Source organism: Ylistrum balloti, unplaced genomic scaffold (assembly GCF_031769215.1).
Source record: "Ylistrum balloti isolate Yb309-2 unplaced genomic scaffold, AGI_CSIRO_Ybal_v1 Utg370758, whole genome shotgun sequence".
In the NCBI taxonomy this organism is placed as follows: domain Eukaryota; kingdom Metazoa; phylum Mollusca; class Bivalvia; order Pectinida; family Pectinidae; genus Ylistrum; species Ylistrum balloti.
Window position 1 is genome coordinate 422184 of NW_026782445.1, and position 25543 is coordinate 447726.

At 35.5% G+C, this 25543-nt stretch overlaps 2 protein-coding genes across 3 annotated transcripts in view; one reads left to right on the forward strand and one right to left on the reverse strand.

Moving 5' to 3' along the window:
- LOC132558135 (26S proteasome non-ATPase regulatory subunit 1-like) overlaps window positions 1-25543 on the reverse strand; it is a 233656-nt gene that overhangs the window by 69123 nt on the left and 138990 nt on the right. The gene's annotated exons all lie outside the window — the stretch shown is intronic.
- Window positions 103-23692, forward strand: LOC132558123 (5-hydroxytryptamine receptor 2C-like). Its single transcript, XM_060222654.1, has 2 exons — window positions 103-508; window positions 22404-23692. Exons 1-2 carry the CDS (start codon window positions 103-105, stop codon window positions 23690-23692), a joined length of 1695 nt encoding a protein of 564 aa, XP_060078637.1.

Below are 25543 nucleotides of genomic sequence, written 5' to 3' on the forward strand. Positions count from 1 at the left end.
TTTCCAGAAAATAAATTCAAAGCTACTTGGATTACTAGTGTAGTGTCCTTTGGATAATTTGCAGATTCTAATGGATATTGGTTGTGTGGGTCGGAGGATTAAATGATTATCAGAGAGAATGAGACTGCGGACACCACCCCAATTGTGTCGGTCTCCCCCACAGTTCTTTGGACCTCAGCTCCCCCCTGTGTCCTGGACTGTGGGTGGGGTGTGGATCCCTGCCCCCCGGAAAAATGTGCATGGGATATCCCATTTAATGATTCATCATCATTCGGAGGAAACACAAGTAATTCCAGCATGGAAATACCCAATGATTACAACTGGGGTGTTTTGTTTCTATCTCCACTTATTGTGTTTGGAATTGGAGGAAATATACTGGTGTGTATGGCCATTTCTATGGAGAAACGTTTACAAAGTGTCACCAACTACTTTCTCCTGTCTCTGGCTGTCACTGATTTACTCGTCTGTGTAATTGTCATGCCTTTCAGTATAATTAACCAATTTACAGGTAAGCAATATATACATTTGCAACAAAAAAATTCACAGGTAAGTTGATAAAATGATCACTGAAAAAAATAAAACTTAGTCAAAAAAAAAAATGACATCAGTTAATTTGATTCTATTTTGATGCATGGAGGAAATTCACAACTCGATACACAAATAAATAAAAGATTTGTTTCCTTTAACTTATAACAAATATGAATAAATAGTGATTTTCATAAGGTCCTATCACACAAGTTAGACAGCTGTATACAATTTAAAGCAGGCAGAATTTCACAGCCAGAAAAATTTGACTTGAATTGTAACATATGCTGTAAGGTTTAGATTTGAACTGTAAATGTAACACATTGTCCAATGTACAATCACATCTGTGTGGCTATTCCACTTGAATGGTCATTAACGACAGAAAATAATGGATTACAAAAAAAACTTTTAAAAACCTTGTAAGCTTCAAAAACTTGTGTTTCACAGGAATTAACAAAACGGGAAACAAAAGAGTGAAGGAAGATTTAAAAAGCCAGAAGGAAAATCTTTATGTAATCATAAAATTTATAAAGTAGAAAGAGATTTAATCAACACACCGTACTAAAGATTTCATAGATCAAACAGTATAATTCACCATGAGGTGTAATATTCATTTCCCTGTCTGTAGTCAATAAGTAAACAAACAAGGAAACATTCTCTAAAGTAGATTATAACAATACCCCAATTATTTTATATAACAAAAAGAGAAAAACTGAAGAGAGTGTTTTCCAGAAGGCTGCTGTTTTTATTGGTAAACATTAGCCAACGTTAGTTAATGTTACATATGCAGTATGTTAATCAAACGTCTTTATCACAAAACCATGATATCCACATCTTCACAGACATCAAAGTCCTTCAGCCCCTCTCAACACAAACCCTTTTGTTTTGTCATTAAAGCTCACTAGGTATCAAACGCTTAGAGTAATATTGTTCATTCATTTTCTTCCAAAGCTTGGAACACTTATGTTTGATATAATGTTCCTGCTCAACTGCTTCATTATCCCTATCAATAATGTAGAGAATGATTCAAATTCTCCATGAACATCTGAGATATACCTGCAAGAGATCACGTAGTTCCATTCGTCCTTGTATACACAACATTCCTAACCCTTATTATCAGTCAGTATTCCCAGCCTTTATTAAGCAGCAGACATTAATACATTAATCCCCATTAAATCTCCTTGAAGTTATTTTCCAAAGAAAAAAAATGACATTATGTGCATAAAAAATCAAGCAGGCAAAAGATCAAGCCAACTCAATATTTTTTTCTCCCTACTCTTTGGTCATCAGATAAATCACTTATGTGGTGTAGTTAAGATAGGAAAAAAAATCCATTTTATGTTTAGTCAGGTAATAGGTTTTTTCGCTCTATCTATACTTTCCAAGTTCCTATAACTTGTCATAGTTCAAGCATTAGGGCCATTATATGATAGTTGTTCCATGCAACATCCAGCAGGATTTTGTAACTAAAGTTCTACAATTTCTTAGTTCCTGTACCTACTGTTCTACAATGTTCTAATTTCTATACATACTGTTCTACATTCTATATCTACAGTTCTACAATGTTCTAGCTTCTATATCTACAGTTCTACAATGTTCTAGCTTCTATATCTACAGTTCTACAATGTTCTAGCTTCTATATCTACAGTTCTACAATGTTCTAGCTTCTATATCTACAGTTCTACAATGTTCTACTTTCTTTACCTGCTGTTCTACAATGTTCTACTTTCTATATCTATAGTTCTACAATGTTCTAGCTTCTATACATACAGTTCTACAATGTTCTAGCTTCTATATCTACAGTTCTACAATGTTCTAGCTTCTATATCTACAGTTCTACGATGTTCTAGCTTCTATACATACAGTTCTACAATGTTCTAATTTCTATATCTACAGTTCTACAATGTTCTAATTTCTATACATACTGTTCTACAATGTTCTACTTTCTATATCTACAGTTCTACAATGTTCTAATTTCTATACATACTGTTCTACAATGTTCTACTTTCTATATCTACAGTTCTACAATGTTCTAATTTCTATACATACTGTTCTACAATGTTCTACTTTCTATATCTACAGTTCTACAATGTTCTAGCTTCTATACATACAGTTCTACAATGTTCTACTTTCTTTACCTACTGTTCTACAATGTACAGTTCTACAATGTTCTACTTTCTTTACCTACAGTTCTACAATGTACAGTTCTACAATGTTCTAGTTGCTCTAACAGTCCAGAAGTGTTCATCACATAAACATTATTGTGACTGAAAACAACGCTTTATTTCTCTTTCCAGATTTGATTTATACAGAAAATAAAACAATGCCTTTGTTATACCAGTTTTATACCTAAGCTGACTCAGAATGATTGTATCATAATTTGAGTGCAAACAATTACACTTAGGTTTCAAATCATTGGTAGAAATCTGGGTTTGACATACCTACAGAAAATTGAAATGGAAGTGACACATTACAAACTGGGTAATAACATACCTCAGTAGTTTCTGTCATATTGTCTTAAGTATACAAATGTCTTTGCCATCAGGTGTTCACTCACACTATCTCTGACTAGATCTAGTAAGTAAATCATTTAACACCATTAAAATATGGCAGCATTTTAAGAAACAATTCAGAAAGATGACAGATGAGTGTTTCTGCTCCAAGTTCAATACTGACAAAACTTTAGAAAAAGTATTCTACACCAGATCTACTGCAGTAGAATGTTTGATCCTCCATGTCCACTTTAGTGATTTTGCCAGACTGTTGGTATTTGTGTATAATGATTTGGTAGCTATGGTCATCCAGATGATTTGTTGTTATATCCTCTCTCAATGATCTTGTATTTAGTGGTAGATCCATCACTAATCTTGTTTATAGATACAGATTCAACACTGATTGTGTACAGTAACATGTGGCAGTCTGGCATTAGCTTACAAATAAAAAATCGAACATGGAATGAAAAATTGATGACCATTGTGTTACTCAATGATAGAGTCAGTGAATGGAATCTGAAAAATGTTGGATTTTTCTCCCATCACTGGCTATTAATAAAACACTTGAGTGATTTCAATTCCCATTCCGTAGAGAGTTTACGATCAATATCAGACCTAATTTTCCCCACTGGAAGTGTGTTTAAGATAGTGGGCAGAGGCAGTGGTGTGGGGAAGTGTGAGGAGTTGAAAGTGTATCCCGCTGGCCAGCTCGGTAGTGTATCCTGCAAGGCAGCCAAGGAGGAAGATGTTTGTAATCAACACCTTTAATCAAGCCACCTGACTTGTGAACACCTTGTAGAGATAAGTGTAAAGGAACTGTTATGTTTCTGTGATAAGCAATGCCACCAGATGTGAAAACTGTCCATAACCCAATCCTCTACTCATAATGTTTTCAATCTACAATTCAATTACGTTACTTACTAAGTTTTCGATTTATAATTTAATTAGGTCACATACCTAAAGTCATCAATTCATAATTGAATAAAGTTGCTTACCAAAGTCATCAATTTATAATTCAATTAAGTTGCTTACCAAAGTCTGCAATTTACAATTTAATTAGGTTGCTTACCAAAGTCATCAATTTATAATTTAATTAAGTTGCTTACGAAAGTCATCAATTTATAATTCAATTAAGTTGCTTACCAAAGTCATCAATTTATAATTCAATTAAGTTGCTTACCAAAGTCTTCAATTTATAATTTAATTAAGTTTCTTACCAAAGTCTTTAATTTATAATTAATTTAGGTCACTTACCAATCTTCAACTTATTGTTCAGTTAAGCCTCTCACTTAAGTTTTGAACATATCATTCATACCAAAGACTTAAAATTCAACTAAGTCTTTTACATCTAAGTCTTAAACATTTTAATTTGTTACAGAAAAAACTGTGTCTTAATTTGTTTTAGAAATGATAACTTTACCATTAAGTTCTCATGCCTGCAATACTGACATCACTTCTGATGAAGTCTCTGACAAGTTTGAATACTTAAGTTGTGTGATCTTTGTTAAATATGGATTTCTTATGTCTCAAAGAAACTCAATTAACTGTAAATCAGCACTTTCCATCAATACAACCAAGTTCCACACAAACAAACCCCCAAAACTGAGTCTTAACATTTCAGCCTATATCTACTACCATATCCTTGAACATCCTGTTTTGATGACTATGTACTAGGTATGTTAAAACATATCCTGCTGAACCTTCTGACAGACATTGTCTGGTCATATCTACCATAACAATTCTATATAGTTTAGCCTATATCTACAAAACAAATCCTACATACATTTTAGCCTATATCTACAAAACAAATCCTACATACATTTTAGCCTATATCTACAAAACAAATCCTACATACATTTACACCTACATCTACAAAACAAATCCTACATACATTTTAGCCTATATCTACAAAACAAATCCTACATACATTTACACCTACATCTACAAAACAAATCCTACATACATTTTAGCCTATACCTAAAAAACAAATCTTACATACATTTTAGCCTATATCTACAAAACAAATCCTACATACATTTTAGCCTATGTCTATTTACAAATCCTATATATATATTAGCCTATACCTGCTTACAAATCCTAAATACATTTTAGCCTATGTTCCACAGAAATTTTCTTTAAACTTTACATAATTTTTGAAAATATCTCATAAGGCCTTCTACATATATTTGTATCCTAGCTAGTGTCTCAAGGCTCTCTAAGTAAACTTTTCCAATGTTGATATCATTAGCCTACTGAGAAACTTTTACATGAACTAAAAAATTATCATACAGCTCTTAAGATATTTTCTTGTGCATTAAGAATGAAAGTTACATCCATTAAAATTGTATTTTAATCTTAGCTCCCAAACTTCATAGAAGTACTGATGTGTTTTTGTACACTATGATGAAGCTAGACTGAAGTTATCTCCCCTCCATACAGGCTGTAGATAAGCAATCCCATTACTACTTGTGATCTAAAATCTTTTCCCCTGTTAAAACCAAGCAAACTGTTTTCTTCTTTATGTATCAAGATAACTTCATTTACACAGTGTCTCTGAAGCAATCACATTTTCAAAACTGTCTTTCTCAGACAAAATACAGAGAGAAAGCATCTGATTGTCTGTGTACAAGTTATTGTAAGGAAATGTGTGCAGAAGTGCCTTTTTATTAATTTAGCAGTTAAGTGTAATGTATATGGGAGATATATTCCATTGGTGCTGATGGTTTCCTACTATCATGACAACTGCCATAAATAACAAACATGTAACAAGTATTAATTAAACACCCTACATAAACAGCTAGTCAGGTGATAATGAGTTAATCAAGTTAACGTGTAAACAGAAATTTTTTTATATCACAGCGGTGTAGCTGATAGACTACGTCATTAAGGCCACTGATACAGCTAGTCTCCTTTGGTTAATTCCCTCAGGTAAATTACCTTTAAGTCTACCCTATCTACTCTATCCTTCATAAACAAGAGATTCATATATCAGAGATAAAATCTGGCTTTAAAAAAGTCTAAATTTGTTTTTATGGGGTTTTTTTGGTTTCATTTTGAGAAAAAAACTAAGTTTGTACCTTGCTAAAATTTTGAAAAGTCATAAAGTTGTCTTCTCTGATAGGAATAGCCACAGAGCTATTAATGAATATTCAATACATATTAATCTACAATATATATCTATATACAATACATATCATTATTAATTTATATCTATATACAATACATATCATTATAATTTATATCTATATACAATACATATCATTATTGATTTATATTTATATACAATACATATCATTATCAATTTATATCTATATACAATACATATCATTATTAATTTATATCTATATACAATACATATCATTATTGATTTATATCTATATACAATACATATCATTATTGATTTATATCTATATACAATACATATCATTATTAATTTATATCTATATACAATACATATCATTATTAATTTATATCTATATACAATACATATCATTATGTATTTATATTTATATACAATACATATCATTATTGATTTATATCTATATACAATACATATCATTATTAATTTATATCTATATACAATACATATCATTATTAATTTTCTTTTGTTGATGATATTACTAAGTCGATCCATAACGCCACTTCTATTTCCGTCAGATTTCATATAAACATTCTTGATAACTATGTATTATCTCCACAATTATTCCTGAATGACAGGAAATCCTCTAACTTGTAATTATATAGCTGAAATAAAATCTCCTGTTTGATGCCAACACATCTGCTGTTTATGAGCCCGCTTACTTTTAATTACAAGCACAATGCTATGCAATTTCAAAACAACTTCTGAAATTACTGCCATTAAATACGAAAAATAACTTTACTGTTCATACTTAAGCCTAAAGAATTTACCAAAAATACACTTCAATATCACACTGTGATATACACATGGTGAAGCTATACAGGTCTGTGTTGTTAGTAATTAGTGACAGGCTTTGAGGTGTGACCTACCATGCAGTGAATAACAAATGTGTATGAGAATAGATTTCCTCCTCGGTTCTGTGCGACAACCATTTGTCTTTGAACCAGCTTTTAATCAGACCGATTCTCAAGCTGCTGCGGGTCCCAATAATCACAGCTTAATTACTCTCAAACCACTTAATATTTCAAATCTGTTAATAGTGGTACGGTTAATTACAAGTTAATTCCACGATGTATCTAAAATGTTATGATAAACATAAATACATCAGTTGGGAGACAGATCTACACCATAAACAGTAGAACATCATATTTTCTGGAAAAAATGACTTAAATGAAAGTTGGAAAAAGATAACTGTTATTTTACAAGATTCTTTAATAATTTGTCAGGCGGCATCCAGATAGTAAGGCCTTCAAACAATTTATGAACCAGAAATGTAGTAGATATTAACTGTTAATTTCCTCTCTTCTTGGGAAGATTTATGGAAATATTATAAAACTTCTAATTTAAAAACATAAGATATAATGATCCATTCTTGTCAGCAGGATCTATCCAGGCTGTAGCCATCACCTAGAGATGTAATATTCCTAAGACCTGAAGTTGTCTTGTGATACTTATGAATCACTGTGACATGCTGGAGATAATTGTCTGTTCCAGCTGGTTTTTTCTCATAACCTACTTGGAAGCTAAGCCTGAAATATTCCATTACACATTACAACCTAGAGTCTAATCCAGAAATATTTTACTAGATAACCCTATCAAATCCCTGCTAGGAGGAACCTACTGACAAAATCTAAATTCTGAGTTATCTGTAGATATTTAGGGTTTCTAAGAAATATCATGCAGAACAATGGCTGCAGTTCCAGTTGAGATTTTGATGTTAAGTTTGATTGTAAGTTCCAACTCTGCACAAATCTTCAAAACTTTCACTACAAAATAGGTATATAAAATAAATCAATCTTATTACAAAAAAAAAAAAAAAAAAACCACAATAAAAATATTATATGTTAGAGTTAATCTTCAAACATTGATCCGTTACTGATGTAATGTCTTAATTGTTTTTCATGGGTTATTGTGACTCTGACCCACTAAAACCCTTCTGTCTAATTCTATTGTCATTTAGCTGTACAGCCACAAAGTATATATTACTGTTATACTCTGATCTACCTGATAACACTAGCTCTGATCTGGGTGATTGTTAATGTCAGAGATCGTCTATCTCGATCGTCTATCTCACCAGAATGCAGTAACAACATCTTTCCCTAGCACCCTTAGCTTTTCTGGAACCTTTTCTGTTAGCTACACGGAGACCCTCAGCTCCACTAGCTCTAGAGACCCTCAGTACACTTTTAGAGACCCTCAGCACCCTTAGCTTTTCTAGAGAACCTTTTAGAGACCCTGTCTAGACCCTCAGTACACGTGAGACCCTCAGCTCCACTAGCTCTAGAGACCCTCAGTACATTTAGTGCTAGAGACCCTCAGCTCCACTAGCTCTAGAGACCCTCAGTACACTTAGTGCTAGAGACCCTCAGCTCCACTAGCTCTAGAGACCCTCAGTACATTTAGTGCTAGAGACCCTCAGCTCCACTAGCTCTAAAGACCCTCAATACAATAATCTCTAGAGACCTTCAAGAATGTTAGCTTTTGGGACCTTAAATACCCTGTAAGACCCTCAATACAATAATCTCTAGAGACCTTCAAGAATGTTAGCTTTTGGGACCTTAAATACCCTGTAAGCTCTAGAGATACTTAGATCCCTTGGCTTTTAACCTTGACTATTAGCACTCGAGAAGCCAGCATCTTTCGTTTTTGTCTGTTAGCTCTAGTAACCCCCATGGCCTTCAGTTTTTATTGTTCTATTACCAGCCAATATCTCAGGTTTTCTTTTCCAGAGATATTACTGATAATTACAGTGAAGAATATACAACAAAGTACATGTGTGTCACACAATATATATACTACCAGGCCATACTATTGGCTCCAGGATCTCTGCTTAATTTCATTTTATGATCTTTTCAGAGACCTGCACAATTTTTCCATCCGACATCCATCCAAGTATGCATGATTTGTTTCGCTTAATTGAGACCATACTAAAATAACATGGATACAGACCTAGTCTAGGAAATTACAGTCAGAATGGTGCTTGGCACCAGCTGATTGTCAATGAAATATCTATGATAGGGTATAAGCACAGTCCTATCTGTCAAGCCTCAGTTGACAAGAGAACCATGGCACCAAAGTTTCCTATTTCCTGTGTGTGATTTAATGGTTGCATTGGTAAGAGATCAACAGGTGCTTGGTCAATATTGGTTAATACATCTCTATGATGTGCTGATGTGTATGTAGCTGAGGTAAATATATATATGTAGTATGGTGATATGAGTAGAATTGTCACCAAACATCCATAAAACAAAACATTTAGTCAGGAGTCTGGCACCAAACATCCTTACAATGAAATCCTAAGTAAGGAGAACCACCAAATATCCGCAAAACATAATCCTCAGTCAAGAGACCAACCAGTCATCCTTAATACAGAATCCTCAGTCAAGAGACCAACCAGTCATCCTTAATACAGAATCCTCAGTCAAGAGACCAACCAGTCATCCTTAATACAGAATCCTCAGTCAAGAGACCAACCAGTCATCCTTAATACAGAATCCTCAGTCAAGAGACCAACCAGTCATCCTTAATACAGAATCCTTAGTCAGGAGACCCATCAAACATCCTTAGTCAGGAGACCCATCAAACATCCTTAATACAGAATTCTTAGTCAGGAGACCCATCAAACATCCTTAATACAGAATTCTTAGTCAGGAGACCCACCAAACATCCTTAATACAGAATCCTTAGTCAGGAGACCCACCAAACATCCTTAATACAGAATCCTTAGTCAGGAGACCCACAAGACATCTTTAACACAGAATTCTTAGTCAGGAGACCCACCAAACATCCTTAGACAGGAGACCCACCAAACATCCTTAATACAGAATTCTTAGTCAGGAGACCCACCAAACAAGCTTAATACAGAATTCTTAGACAGGAGACCCACCAAACATCCTTAATACAGAATCCTTAGTCAGGAGACTCACAAGTCATCCTTAGCACAGAATCCTTAGTCAGGAGACCCACAAACCCTAAACCATCAGTGCTGTAACCATTTTAGTATGGACCAGGTTCAGTGTTGTAAACATTAAAGCATGGAGTAGGTCGAGTGCTGTTACTGTATTAGTATGGACCAGGTCCAGTGTTGTAAACATTAAAGCATGGAGTAGGTCCAGTGCTGTTACCATTTTAGTATGGAGCAGGTCCAGTGTTAAATGTGGCAGTTGGTGAGCTGTCTAAGGCTGGTGGACATTAATCCATTTAATTACAGACCACTTGGCACTCTAATGGTGAGAGAAGATCAAATTATTCCACATTCTGTGTAGTATAACGCTGTAGTCTAATGTGTAATAGGAATATTGAATCAATGTTTTCTTGTCTTGTGTGTCTGACAGAAAGAATTGGGACATAACTGCCTGTCTCACTTGTTCAACTTCAATACCACTATTCATCTGTATAAGATGAGGTAACAACAAATTGGTCTACTTTCAGACTGCAGTCAGCCATTCCATCACTGCACACAATACTACCTAAGTAAACAGACAGATCCTTTTAGGGCATAAAAACCCTTTAACTTATACTTACATCTCAATAACCACCCAAAGTCTCATCATGATTAATCACCTTTTTCTTCTGTAAATATAGCATTTTAAATGTTACACAGCCAGTTGTAGTTTAGTAATAGAACCAATCATTTTGAGAGCAGTGCACTCTTAGCACATTTTTTACAATTTGTGATTTTTTTGTACATTTGTATGCAAACAATCAATAAAAGTTCACAAAACTTTTGATACCCTTTAAAAGAAATTCACTCAGAGATGAAGTAAATGTTAGGGGATAACACATGTTAGGGGATTACACATGTGAGGGGGTGAAAAGTTTCCATAATTTGACACCCCTACCATAAGTCACCAAGTACCTATCAGAAACACTACTAATACAGTTTTTGCTTGTACAGAGGGTGTCAATCTAATTTCATATGATCTTTTTAAATTGAAAATAATATTTGTACAGTCTAATGAAACTTGTAGATATGAAGGCTGGCCACCAACTAACCACGTGCCAACTTAATACTCATCATGCATCAGTTCTCTTTAGTTAATGAACCACTATAATCTACTGAAAATATCAATTATGTGCAGACATATTTGATAACTTCTGCCAAAGGGTGTCTCAAGACACTGAATCATTACATCAGTAGAGACTAAAGCCCTTTTCAAAGACCTAACATCACACTAAGTCTGATGGGATTGCTTTTTTATTACCTTCTACTTTGCGGTTTCCTGCAGACTCTGCAGTATGATCTGTGTGATAAGTAGTGGGGAGGCTCTGAGCCGAGCCACTTCCAGTAGGACAGAGTCTCTCCCCATTGGGACACTGTCTAGTGCATGGAGTTTCACACCAGTGAGACATTGCCTATAATACACAGTACCTTCCAAGTAAGACAATGTCTATTTTAAGGAGTTCCTCCAAAGTGGGACACTGTCTTTTGTAAAGAGTCTCCCCCAAGTAAGACACTGTCAATTTTAAGGAGTTTCTCCAAAGTGGGACACTGTCTTTGGTAAAGAGTTTCCCCAAAGTAAGACACTGTCTATTTTAAGGAATTTTTCCCCAAGTGAGACACTGTCTATTGTAAAGAGTCTTCCCCAAGTGAGACACTGTCTATTGTAAAGAGTCTTCCCCAAGTGAGACACTGTCTATTGTAAAGAGTATTCCCCAAGTGAGACACTGTCTATTGTAAAGAGCCTTCCCCAAGTGAGACACTGTCTATTGTAAAGAGTCTTCCCCAAGTGAGACACTGTCTATTTTAAAGAGTCTTCCCCAAGTGAGACACTGTCTTTTGTAAATATTCTCTCTCAAGAGGGACATGTCTACTTTACGTATCCCAGCACACAGGGGAAGATTGTCTGCATCACTGAAAATCATCAATATATCTTTAGCTCACTATAGGTTTTTTAAAAGGTCAAGGTTGTACACAAAGAAAACAATTCGATTGAAATAAATGATATCAAACTGATGACAGTATTAAGTCCTATGAAGAACTTTCAATCTGTAATGCTATTAGAATCAAGAAGATTCTTCTTTTATCATCATGTTTTTCACATCCTTTACAGACATGGAAGGTTACCTTATTTCTTGTAGCCAAAACAAAAAAATAAAGTTCTTATAGATGTTAATACAAGGAGGTGGAAATGAAGATATGGGTGGTAGAAACATCCACATTCTAACAGCCTCATCCATAAGGTCACATTCTAATAGCCCTGTCCTAACATTCTAACATACCTGTCCTAACATTCTAATAGACCTGTCCTAACATTCTAATACCCTGTCCTAACATTCTAATATACCTGTCCTAATATTCTAATACCCTGTCCTAACATAATAATAGCCCTGTCCTAGCAGCCTCGTCTTTACACCCTAGCAGCCTCGTCTTTACACCCTAGCAGCCTTGTCTTTACACCCGTATAGCCTCGTCTTTACACACTAGCAGCCTCGTCTTTACACCCTAGCAGCCTCATCCTTAAGGTTAATGATGTGATACAATGACATCTACATCAACAGCAGTTATTAGCCCTTATAGTGCTGCCAATCTGTACAGCATCACTGCTTTCCTAACAAATTACTCTTATAAAAAACCATAGTCAATGACAGTTAATGATTTTATGATGGTTTCTTTCTATTAATGAGAAGTTGTTGACATAAACCAAAACCAATTGTAGAATAATATTAGCTTTGTAAGCAATGTCAAATAGCTTGACGTCATCAAGAAAGAATTAGTGCCGAGACAGTGTGCTAAGTAGCCCGGCCAGGCAGATCTACCTCGGAGAGAACACTTGCTTCTGGTCGATTTATGATCAGGATAAAGACACTTCCAGTTCTGTGTCTTGACCCTGATGTGTCTATGAAAGCTTTTCTTTAACAACAATCACCTCAACCACTGCAGTAGCGCTCTCGGTAACAACAAGGCTACCACACACATTTGATACCGAACAACTGCTTTTTATATCTGGATGGAATGCAGAATTATCTAAATACCACATTTTTGTGAGTAAAGAACAAAACACTTAAGATAAAGTATCCACTTTATAATCTGATTGTGACAGAAAAAAAATATCACAAAAACATTAATATTAAGAGTGGGTTTTTTGTGGTTAAAGAACAAAAAACTAATGATAAAGTGCTCAGTGTTAACTAACAGTTTCTACTTTTCATGATATTTTTCTTACAATTAAAATTCTCTATTTGTTTTTATTGTATTGAGAAAAGATATGAAATTGTAAATTATCACTTTCAATAGTGCTAAAGCATTTGTCTTCCCCTCTTTCTGATTATAATAATGGTTTAGGGTTTGAATTGATTATCTGTAACAACAGATCTAGCAATGCTACAGGCTTACAATGGTCAGACATCTGACGAAATCAAGATGTAATACCAAAACAAATACCATCAACAAAACGCAGTCCTCTGTGACATGTGTGACCCCAGGTGTCCTATGCTTGGTACCTACTTAGTAAAACAGAAGAGCAATGATTAGCCTTTGATGATGACCATTGCTGACAGTTGTCCCCTTGGATGATTGATGCTAAGTATAATTGTCTATAAATATAGAACAGAGCAAGGAGATGTTGGAGGTCATTTATCACCTTGACAATGCCCTGGACAAACCTTGAGGTCCTTAGAACCAAATGCAGATATGGTTAATTAAATAGTACTGTCATGGCAACTGTTCCTGGGACAGATCAAACAATGACAGTCCAAAACACCCCAGCCAGGTCAAAGTTTTAAGGTTTCCAGATTGAAATATTCTGACCTTCTCTAGAGCTGGTAATTGAAATAACATGGTGTGACACATAACAATGACAATCACATGTTCATCAAACAGAAAGACAAAAACAAACAAGTGCTGCACAATTTCCTGCGAAACAAACATTTCCAACATCGTAAAAATACAAAAAAAAATGGTGACATTTTTTATTTTGATTAGGAGAGCATGTTTGTTTGAACAAAAGCAATGTATCAACCACTGAACTCCCAAATGCCTTTCAGCCATAAAAGACCAATACAGCTAATGAAGCCAGTCACTCCCAAAGCATATCTTACATGCTGGTACAGATCAGAGGGAGTTTTCAACTTTTAATACTGAAACACATCCACTGTGATTCCTTATCTTATTTCTCCTTTTCAATGATAACGTGTCATTGGTTTTCCTGTCAAAACAAAATGACCCAGCACAACTCATATGTTCCCTAAAATTAGTTTACATGTACCAAGATAAAGTTATAAATCAGAACTTTTCATTGAAATTGGGAACAAAAGGTTTGAAAGACTTGAAGAGAAACAGGCAGACTACAAAAGGATACAAGCTTTAGTCTGAGATTTACACTGGCTTTCAGCCCAGTAGTTTTTGTAAATAGTGAGCAAGCTTTTCCACAGGCTTATCTCCCTTGTTTTGGATACTAGAATCAGGCATATTCCAGATATCAAAAATATTCAACTGCATTTCTTTTTTATAACTGAAGATTCTACAGACAGAGGCAAATCAACCTGAGATTGTGTGTGTGGAATTTTGCTTGTACAAACAAAGACACTTTGAAGGAAAGATAGCAAATGTAGACATTTTTCATGTCAACAAATTTACAAATGCTGACCAACACATTCTCTAACAAATATTGCATTATAATTAAGTACCGCCAATTGCCTTCAGTAACTACTGACCATTTGTATACAGCTCTGCTAAATTGTCTGACTATGACATCCCAAGTGTGTTTATCACAAACACAGAACCACAATTAATGGATGTCTCGATTCTTTTTAGATCGCTCAGGAAACTGTAAAATTAACATCAGTGGTCAGAGGGTGTCACTTAACTGTGCTTAGTTAGTCCCTAGGATGACTTAATTCCCCTCAAGTATCTTGTAAGTAAAGTTGGTACCAAACAGAAGCCATAAAGAAAGGGCTACATATATCAATGCCCTGGCAGATTGTTTGGGACAGAAGTGAGAGGGGTATTGATTGGCTCAACAGGACTGGACAGACTGTGAATGTTACCAAACACGATCTGATTTATAGTCTGGATCACGAAGAAGCTAGGACTCCATTAGGAAGGTGCTCTAAGGAGGATAAACAAGTGCTAGTTAAATTGAGACAAATTGCTCGTCTGAGGCTGTCACCATCACCTCAGCAACCACCTTGTGGAAATTATACATTTATCTCATTTTTTCCCTAATGAAAGGTCTCAGCAATTGGAGAATCCTTTACCCCTGGGCAGTAATGTTTGAATTAAACAGTAAACATGGTGATGACGAAAGTACACCGAGATCAACAATTCATCCAATCCTAGAATGTTGTTGATGACGAAATTGGGGGTGATTGACTTGAATGTTGTTTACAACAACAGTGATCTCACCTAACTCTCTATACCACAGGATATTGAAAGCTAACTAAATGGACTAATATATGTATCAGATTTTATCTTCTATAATGTCATCTTGTCCGGATCAGCTCCTGTTAACTGTACCTTCAGTATCTAGTAAACTACCCTGAAGCATTATACCTGTAAATTTGACATCCCCTTAGTTGCAAAAAGATTTTTTTCTCTTTTATCCATTATGAAAAAGTACTTAAAAACATTTTTGCAATACCCATTATAAAAAAAAGTCACTTTTCAAAATCAGGTTGATTATCTGTATCAAAGGAAGTCACCATATTCACATATATAGACTATAGCATTAGACAGCTAAATCCCATCTTAAATCATATCCTGTTGAGGAATTGGTCAATTAGGAGGACATGCCTTAAGAGCATTGGCCAAGTTATGTCTGGACATGATTTAGGAGCATTGGTTATATTGACTGTTTGGACATGAATAAGCCTCTCAAATCACACATGACATGGACACCCAGATTACAGTACTATAATAAATTGTTTGTCAGTAAGAACGAAGAAAAGGAAGTAGGAAGTTATAAACAATAGATCAGAGGAAGAAATCCCTTACACGTCTTTCTATACCTGGTAACAGTACAGTTTTTATCTGAGTGATGAGACAACAACAGATTGATTGTGATCATTAGGGTATTTATGGTATAGACCAGGTGATGGAATATTACAAAGGTACAGTTTTTATCTGACTGAGGAGACAACAGCAGATTGATTATGATCATTAGGGTATTTTACAAAGGTACAGTTTTTATCTGACTGAGGAGACAACAGCAGATTGATTATGATCATTAGGGTATTTCACAAAGGTACAGTTTTTATCTGAGTGATGAGACAACAACAGATTGATTATGATCATTAGGGTATTTATGGTATAGACCAGGTGATGGAATATTACAAAGGTACAGTTTTTATCTGACTGAGGAGACAACAGCAGATTGATTATGATCATTAGGGTATTTTACAAAGGTACAGTTTTTATCTGAGTGATGAGACAACAGCAGATTGATTGTGATCATTAGGGTATTTATGGTATAGTCCTGGTGATGGAATTTTAAAATGGAAGGATTCTCAAGTCTTATAACTAGAAATGTTAATAAACTTGTGATGTCAAACACAGGAAGGAGCTGACAACAGATTTATTGTGATCATTAGGATATTTACGGTGAAATTCAAATACAAGATGTAAAGTGATTCTTACAGTCTTTGAAATCTAGAGTACTGAGGAGGTTTGCTGATCATGTCTCTAATTTACTGCTATCATAACATTGTTAGCAATATGAAACTGAACAAGTACTTTGATGATCATGGTGGTCTACAGCAAAAAACTTAAAGTCAAAATATAAATAAGACTTGAAGGAATTTGATGTGGTCTTATTAGACCGACATCAAAGAAAATCAAATAATGTATAAAATCACAACTCTCAGAATTTTAAATAAGAAATACCTGTTTTAAGAGTAATAATCGTTCCAATTCCTATAATCCCCTCCTGTGTGAGTTAGGTCCACATATAGTAACACAAACATGGAATTTTCTTGTTTGGAATCCTATCATTTGATTTTAGCTTAAAAGGCATAGTTCTTGGATTTTCATGTAACCTATGGTGTACTGAATTGAATGTCTTTTAGAATTTAGAAACACTACAGTGTATACAGTGTCAGTGTATATAAAACTTTTGGGATTATCAGACCTAAAAAGAAGTTCTTAAATTTCAGGAAAGTTTTAAATGGCCAAACATATTTTACAAACATGTCTAACAGTCTGACACAAAATGGCACATGCTGTAAAAGAATGATTTTTGAATGTGAGAGAACAAACTAAATAAATCCAGAAGAATACATTTTCTGCCTCCATTTTGTCTGACATGAGCCTTGGACTACTTATAATGTCAAGATGCCCATAAAAAGATGGTCAAACTCATCACAAAGATCATTACAGGCAAAGCTAGTCATTTGATGATCCCATCATTTTGTATTTATTTCAGTCAAATGGCTTTTACAGTCACATGATGTGAAACCATTATAATCTGACAGCCTTCATTTAAATGTGATGTTCCTGAATGAGAAAGTGATTGAGCACACAGGAAGTCATGTCAAGCTTTACAAAAAATATTTCACATAATTTGAAAGAAAATTTGTAAATACAGGAAAAAGAAATTCATTAAAGTTTTCTGAAAACATTCCTAGTGTTGAGCTCAATCAATAGATTACATGTAAAACATGAAAAAGATTTTCTTTGTTGAGATAGATTGTCAGTCGTAACCAGCTGTGTATTGTACATGTAAAGTGAAAGTATGTTCCTCCAATCCATATATCATATGCTGCTTCAAAGAAACCATCTGTGTACACAGAAACAAGAATATCAACATTTTTGAAGTTGATGATTAATCTAGATGCTACAGTCGATCAGTACAAGCTGTAATCTCAATACAATGGGTTGTAAGAGAAAAAAAGAGTCTAGTTTTATTGTGAGTCTATCAGACCACACAGCGCAGTAAAGGAAGGAGTTAACCGCCTGTGATAGTTATCTCTCTCCAACCTTTGATCTGCTGCGATAATATTTACATATTCCCCCTCATCAAGGTATTTTTTCCGCTTCAGTAGCCAAGACCTGCGTTTGACCTGTATTCTAATAAGCATATACAGATTGACTGAGAGAAGCATGTCTACAGGAGTACATCCTCCAACCTTGATGGCCATCAGAATATGATTTCTACAATTTTAACAATTGTTTTCTGTATCTATCAAGAAATTATATGTTTCATACAAATTGACAACAGAGGAAGTAATAGAATCTACAGAGAGAGAAACTGAGAAAGAGATTGAAAGATCTCAACCTGAAGAGTAAGATTCTGAAACATATAAACAAATTAGGCTTTGAGAACGTTTCATTTGTTGGCTTATAATAATCTTATCCCGTGGGTCGAGATCCCCCGTCTCACTCACAGGGGTGAATGCTATTGGATCATATATGTCTAATATGTCAACATTTCATATGAATGCAGGACTCAATCACTGATGTGATGTTATGGGATGTTGATATGTGACTTTGTTGATGCAATGTTATTGATGTGAAATCATGTCAGTTAAGTATTCCAACATTAGCTATCAAAATCACCCTGGCTATTGGACAATATATTTATTTATTAAAGAAGTTTTATGTCCACTTATACTGCTTTTTGACCTTCAGCTGACAAACAAAACAGAGATATGACACTATTTAAATGATCCTGGTATCATAACTAACAAAGGTTCTTGACTTTGAAGTCAGTGTGGAACAGATGGTCAAGATATTAACTTTTTTTTATTCCAACCACAAAAACATGTTTAAATAGTACTGTTAACTTGAAACAAGCTGAGGGTCAGACAGAGGTCACCTCATACAGAAGTCTACTGTATTTTTCCTGTAATATGCCAAGGATTTGGCACGATATAAAAATTTTATTCCAAGTCACAGGTGGCTTATTACAGGACTCCAGAGGATACACAAAAATTCTTACTCCATGTCAGAGTGTGGGCTTATTCTTACTCCATGTCAGAGTGTGGGCTTATTCTTACTCCATGTCAGAGTGTGGGCTTATTCTTACTCCATGTCAGAGTGTGGGCTTATTCTTACTCCATGTCAGAGTGTGGGCTTATTACAAGACCATCAGGAGTCCAACACAGAAATTCTGACTCCAAGTCAGGTGGTGGGCTTATTACAGGTCAATGAAATAGCACTTGTTTGTGATAGTATACATATTTTGGTCCTGTAAAAAAAATCAAGGAATGGCAAAAATTTTAGAGAAAATACTAAAAGATCATGAATCCTATTTCAATCATAAACAGTTGAGCCTTTGATAATTTACATACTGGTTCTTTAGTGACTTACTAATATATATATACAGACCTCGTAATATATGACATCAGGGCCAAATGAGGGACCTGTCTATATTTCTCACCTCCTTAAAAATTAGCAACCTCTTTACTGTGCTCATATTTACTAAGAACCCTCCCAATAAAATGCTAATCATCCTGTTGGAAGGCTACATACAGGAGCCTTATGTTACCCATCTGTTCACAAGCTATAATGGCATGTCAAAATATTTGTAGCCAGAAAATGGGCCATCAGTTAAGTCGTGAGGGTGAAGGTGGAGTTGGAAAGCCAAAGGTATTACCAAAACCTGTGTTTGAAGTGGTACAGAAAAGAGTTACACACTGGTAAATAGTTGTCTAAGACATCCTCAACACCTCGTAAAGCATTTATATGCTCTCCATACATAACTAGGATACTGGCTGATTTCCCATGGAACTACTAACCCTGATCTAACAGCATTCAAGTTCCCAACTTATAGTGTCATCCAGCTATTTTATTATACTATCAACAGTTTTAGACTAGCTTGCCTGTATCTTACGAGAAGATCTTAAGCCATTAGTGGTTCATGTCTCTTACAACTAGTCCCTATGTATCTAAAACAAGTTGTCATCAACATGCTCTCAAACAACAAACCTGGTACTAGCCCTAGAGTTCCCTAACAACTAGACCTGATTCTGGTCCTAGAGTTCCCTAACACCTAGACCTGATACTAGCCCTAAAGTTCCCAAACAACTAGACCTGAGTTTGGCCCTGAAGTTCCCTCACCACTAGACCTGATTCTATCTCTAGAGTTCCCTAACAACTAGACCTGAGTTTGGCCCTGAAGTTCCCTCACCACTAGACCTGATTCTATCTCTAGAGTTCCCTAACAACTAGACCTGATTCTAGCCCTAGAGTTCCCTAACAACTAGACATGATCCTATTTTGAGGCCTAAGTTCTCTAACATTGAGCTCTGATTCTAGTCGTTATTTCAGTCTTCAACTTCCCTAGCACCTAGATTAGATTCTGTCTTAGTCCTGGAAAAAGAATAGCTTGCTTGTATCTGCCTGATTAGAACATTTAGGATAAGCTATCTCTTGGAATTGATATGTATTCTGTATGAGGTTGATAAACTTGCCACTTGGCAGGAGAAGATGTTTTTTTGTATACTGCAATTATATCTGTTAACACATCCACTCACAAAACATAACAATGCACTCTTCAATATAAATATGTCTGTCAACATCTGTACAGGTCTGAAACATATTCCTATTTATAGATTATTGTTATAAAGGGCATTTCAATATAAAACACACTATGTATATATTGTTTCAGTAAATACAATGACCTGCTGTAAAACACAGGTTACAGTATGATTCCCTTTAATTTCCCCCCACACACTCACTCACAAAAGTGAGCCCTTCAAATATGTAAAATACTGAAAATCATAAATTTCTGAAGGGCCCAATTTTCATCGTTTTTGAAAATAAAAATATGATTTCATAGAAATTTGATTGCATGCATAAATTTATTTCAGTAAAGTTACTTTTGCTTATTTCAACAGTTTGCGGACAAATTAATTTGTGGATTAAGAACATCCACAAAATCACTGAAAATAAATTCCCCACAGAAATGAATTATTCTACAATATAATGTAAATTCATTAAAATGCTATTTCTCACTCTTTCTCTTGAAGACTAAACATGTTATCTAAATCAAATTCCACCTAAGAAGATATTTGTGCACTGTTTAAGAATCAAGAAACCCCATTTCTATCTCTACATATGTTTTGTGCTAGAAATAATTTCATCTTTTCTCTGATAATTAATCAATTGTTTATTGACCCTAAACTGAATTGATTAAATGTAAACACATGATTACAGCATTCATCAACATGGTTAAATTATTCTTAATTTATAAAATAACCCACCTGTTATTGAGTGTATTTACTGATTTAATTTATCAAATAACCCACCTGTTATTGAGTGAATTAACCTGTTATTAAGTGAATTCACTGATTTTTGAGTAGTAGTCACTGGTGTTATCACTTTGCAACCAGTTTCACAAAATCTCATGTAAAATGAAGACTCATTTTAAGATCCTATATATAGTACCAGGTATATATTTGTGTGTTAAATATCAAGGAGTGTTACCAATATTATTGTAATACACTTTAACATAAAACTGATCTTTTTTTCATTTTTACTGTTTATCTTAATAGCTAATGATATTTTTCATGTACCACTGACAACAATCATAATAACAGCCAAACAGTTAAGGTAAAGTAAGACATTAAATTAATCAACTGAAATACCACTAATTAAATATAAGTAAAATTTAATTAGAAAAAAAAAATTGTATTTGTCAACTACCTTATAGCTTACATAACATCCACAGAAAATCCAGCTGTAATCCTAAGATCTATACAATAGATCAACAGACTGCACATTCTACAGTACTTATAATCTCCTCCTTACATAGATCATGGTGTTAGATGCCCCATATTTTAGGGTAAATCTGTTGTTTTCATCTGAGAGATTATACCATACAACTAGTGCCCCAGAGTTTGCACTGTACCACTGATATCATAATCCAGTGATTACCTCCCTTGACAGACTCTCTACTGCTTTGTTTGATTTCATTATCCAACGTTTAATGTCATTATAGAAACCATTTCCATTTGTCATGTGGATTGATTAGTGTAAAGAACAATATGTCTACGGGTTATCTTTTATTCTATTGAATAAAACATTAATTCAGTGCACTGTTGTCTTTTTCATCATTCTGACAAATGCGTCTTATATCTAAAAACTTTGTACTCTAACACCCTGATCAGCATACCAGCTGTTTACATACTGTTATCAAATTAGGATTTATTGTTTGAATTACATGTTGAAATTCCAGACATGAAGTAAAGCTTGTAAATCCTCCTTCTATCAAGTTGTCTGTTAATACCAGCAAATATTTGTCAATTTTCTGCAGGAAAAATTCTTCACTGCATTGTATTATGAATGCTATCTTTTTTTCTATTGGTAGGTTACTGGCTGTTTGGACCAATCATCTGTGATCTTTATGTGACGGCCGATGTTCTCATGAGTACTTCATCCATACTTCATCTGTGTACAATTTCATTGGAAAGGTATATGGCTATACGATATCCATTAGCAACACGAAACAAATCAAAAACGGTGGTGATCCTAAAAATCATTCTAGTGTGGGTCATCGCCCTGGCTATCTCTAGTCCAATCACAATTCTAGGATTTATAGAACAGTCCAATGTGTTGAATGACAAACAGTGTATGTTGACCAATCAGAACTTTATCATATATGGGTCCATATGCGCTTTCTTTATCCCACTGACAATAATGGTAATTTCCTACAGCTTCACACTATATCTCCTCATTGGACAGTGTAACAAGTCAAAATCAGGACAAGCAGAGGGTCAACCGATGATACGACGCTCACTTAGTCGTAAACCTAACAAACAACGTCCACGGGTAAAGTTCTCGGCAAGGCGGACACGAAGCTGTCCAGAAGAGGACCAAGAGTGCAGTCAAGATACCACACCTATCATACAGCGCAAACCTCTCATTAAGTCAAGCATTTCATTCCCTCTTCATAGTCATCATCGTCAGCATAATCAAAATTCCAGTGGCCACCCTGGGGTTAGTCGTCAGGGGGACGGGCGAGGGGAAGGACGAGGAGATGGAAGAGTGGAAGGTCGGCGAATGCTGAATGTGAGAACAGAAGAAGTTCCATCGTCTAATAGTAATAGTCCTAATAACACCTTATGGACAAGAGAGACATCACCCAACCCAGGTTCTAATGGTGGCAGTGCTTCCCCTCTGTGGACACGTGGTGCCCAGCCAACAGGTACCACCTCACTTCAAGGGCTTGTAAAAAAGCATCAATTAGTGATCAAGGCAGCTAGCATACTGCTGATGAAAAAGGAAGCCATACAGAAAGAAAACGATGTACATACAGAAGAGAAAGCCTCGAAGGTCATTGGGGTTGTGTTTATTCTGTTTGTGGTGTGCTGGGCACCTTTCTTCATTGTTAACATCCTAACTGTGCTGTGCAGATCATGTGATTTTGACAACAACCTAATAGCAGCATTTGTTTGGCTCGGTTGGGTGTCAAGCACGCTCAATCCCATCATATACACCATGTTCAACAACACCTTCAAAATGACTTTCAAAAAACTGATTATGTGTCGTTATGATACGTTACAACGTGGTAAAAGAGTGCGAAGCTGGCTACTTAGCAATGGAAATGCTTATCATGTTAATGCTTCCAGTTCCAACAGTTTAGACACTCCCTGCTAGTGGTGTCATGTGATATTTATTTATAAACATTACCATGGATATTCTGAGGTTTGGAGATTTCATCAAACACAAAATATAAACACTTCAATGGGGAATGAAGTACTGTTAGATGTACAAAGATATATGTCGAGTTTCACTACATTTGTAAAGACATTAAGGTTATGCAAGGAAGCAATCAGAAGCCATTTTTGTGCACTTACAAATACTGACTTCAAAAGTCTGCATGTTTTCTTACATAGCTTACAGGGCACTCCCTCTAAAAGTATCTTTGGCTAAACAAGAAATAAAGGTATACACCGAAACTGAGATCAGCTCTGATCTGTTATATAGCTTTTTACATAATTAACTTCAGGTAGGTGTCAAAGAAAGTGTAAACCAAACTATGTCAAAAGAATGCCTTGAATTTTGTTACAGACCCCCCTCTTCCCAAATCATCATATCAATTTTAACACTTTCAATATGTACTTTGATTTTGTGATGTTAATCAATTACATAGTTATAACTCAGTGGTGTCCTCATTCTATTAAACCATCCTCCAAGTCAGTGTGCTCTCTACCATTATACAGCAAGTCTGATGGTGTTAAACACTCTCCCCCACTCAGTGATGTGATGTTTCTGTAGGACACTCTCCCACTCAGTGATGTGATGTTTCTGTAGGACACTCTCCCCCACTCAGTGATGTGATGTTTCTGTAGGACACTCTCCCACTCAGTGATGTGATGTTTCTGTAGGACACTCCCCCACTCAGTGATGTGATGTTTCTGTAGGACACTCTCCCACTCAGTGATGTGATGTTTCTGTAGGACACTCTCCCACTCAGTGATGTGATGTTTCTGTAGGACACTCCCCCACTCAGTGATGTGATGTTTCTGTAGGACACTCTCCCACTCAGTGATGTGATGTTTCTGTAGGACACTCCCCCACTCAGTGATGTGATGTTTCTGTAGGACACTCCCCCACTCAGTGATGTGATGTTTCTGTAGGACACTCTCCCACTCAGTGATGTGATGTTTCTGTAGGACACTCTCCCACTCAGTGATGTGATGTTTCTGTAGGACACTCTCCCACTCAGTGATGTGATGTTTCTGTAGGACACTCTCCCACTCAGTGATGTGATGTTTCTGTAGGACACTCTCCCACTCAGTGATGTGATGTTTCTGTAGGACACTCTCCCATTCAGTGATGTGATGTTTCTGTAGGACACTCTCCCACTCAGTGATGTGATGATTCTGTAGGACACTCTCCCACTCAGTGATGTGATGTTTCTGTAGGACACTCTCCCACTCAGTGATGTGATGTTTCTGTAGGACACTCTCCCACTCAGTGATGTGATGTTTCTGTAGGACACTCTCCCACTCAGTGATGTGATGTTTCTGTAGGACACTCTCCCACTCAGTGATGTGATGTTTCTGTAGGACACTCTCCCACTCAGTGATGTGATGATTCTGTAGGACACTCTCCCACTCAGTGATGTGATGTTTCTGTAGGACACTCTCTCACTCAGTGATGTGATGATTCTGTAGGACACTCTCCCATTCAGTGATGTGATGTTTCTGTAGGACACTCTCCCACATAGTGGTATGATGTTTCTGTAGAACACCCTCCCACTCAGTGATCCGATGATTTTGTGGAACCTTTCCCCACTCACTAGAACAATGATTATATAGAATACACTCTAACTCAGTGATGCTATGTTATCACAGACCAACAAGCTTCCTTCCATCAACCTGGGCTCTATAAGTTATACAACTTGAGAATTATTAAGATAAACCAGTTGACATGGTAACAGATTACCCGAACCTACCTCAACCAATTTCAGATTAAAAATTGTCTTCTTTCCAGCTCTGCTAA

Coding starts and splice junctions, on each gene's coding strand:
- LOC132558123 (XM_060222654.1), top strand. CDS start 103: ATGATTATCAGAGAGAATGAGACTGCGGACACCACCCCAATTGTGTCG. Junction 509..22,403: donor TATAATTAACCAATTTACAG/GTAAGCAATATA, acceptor TTCTATTGGTAG/GTTACTGGCTGTTTGGACCA.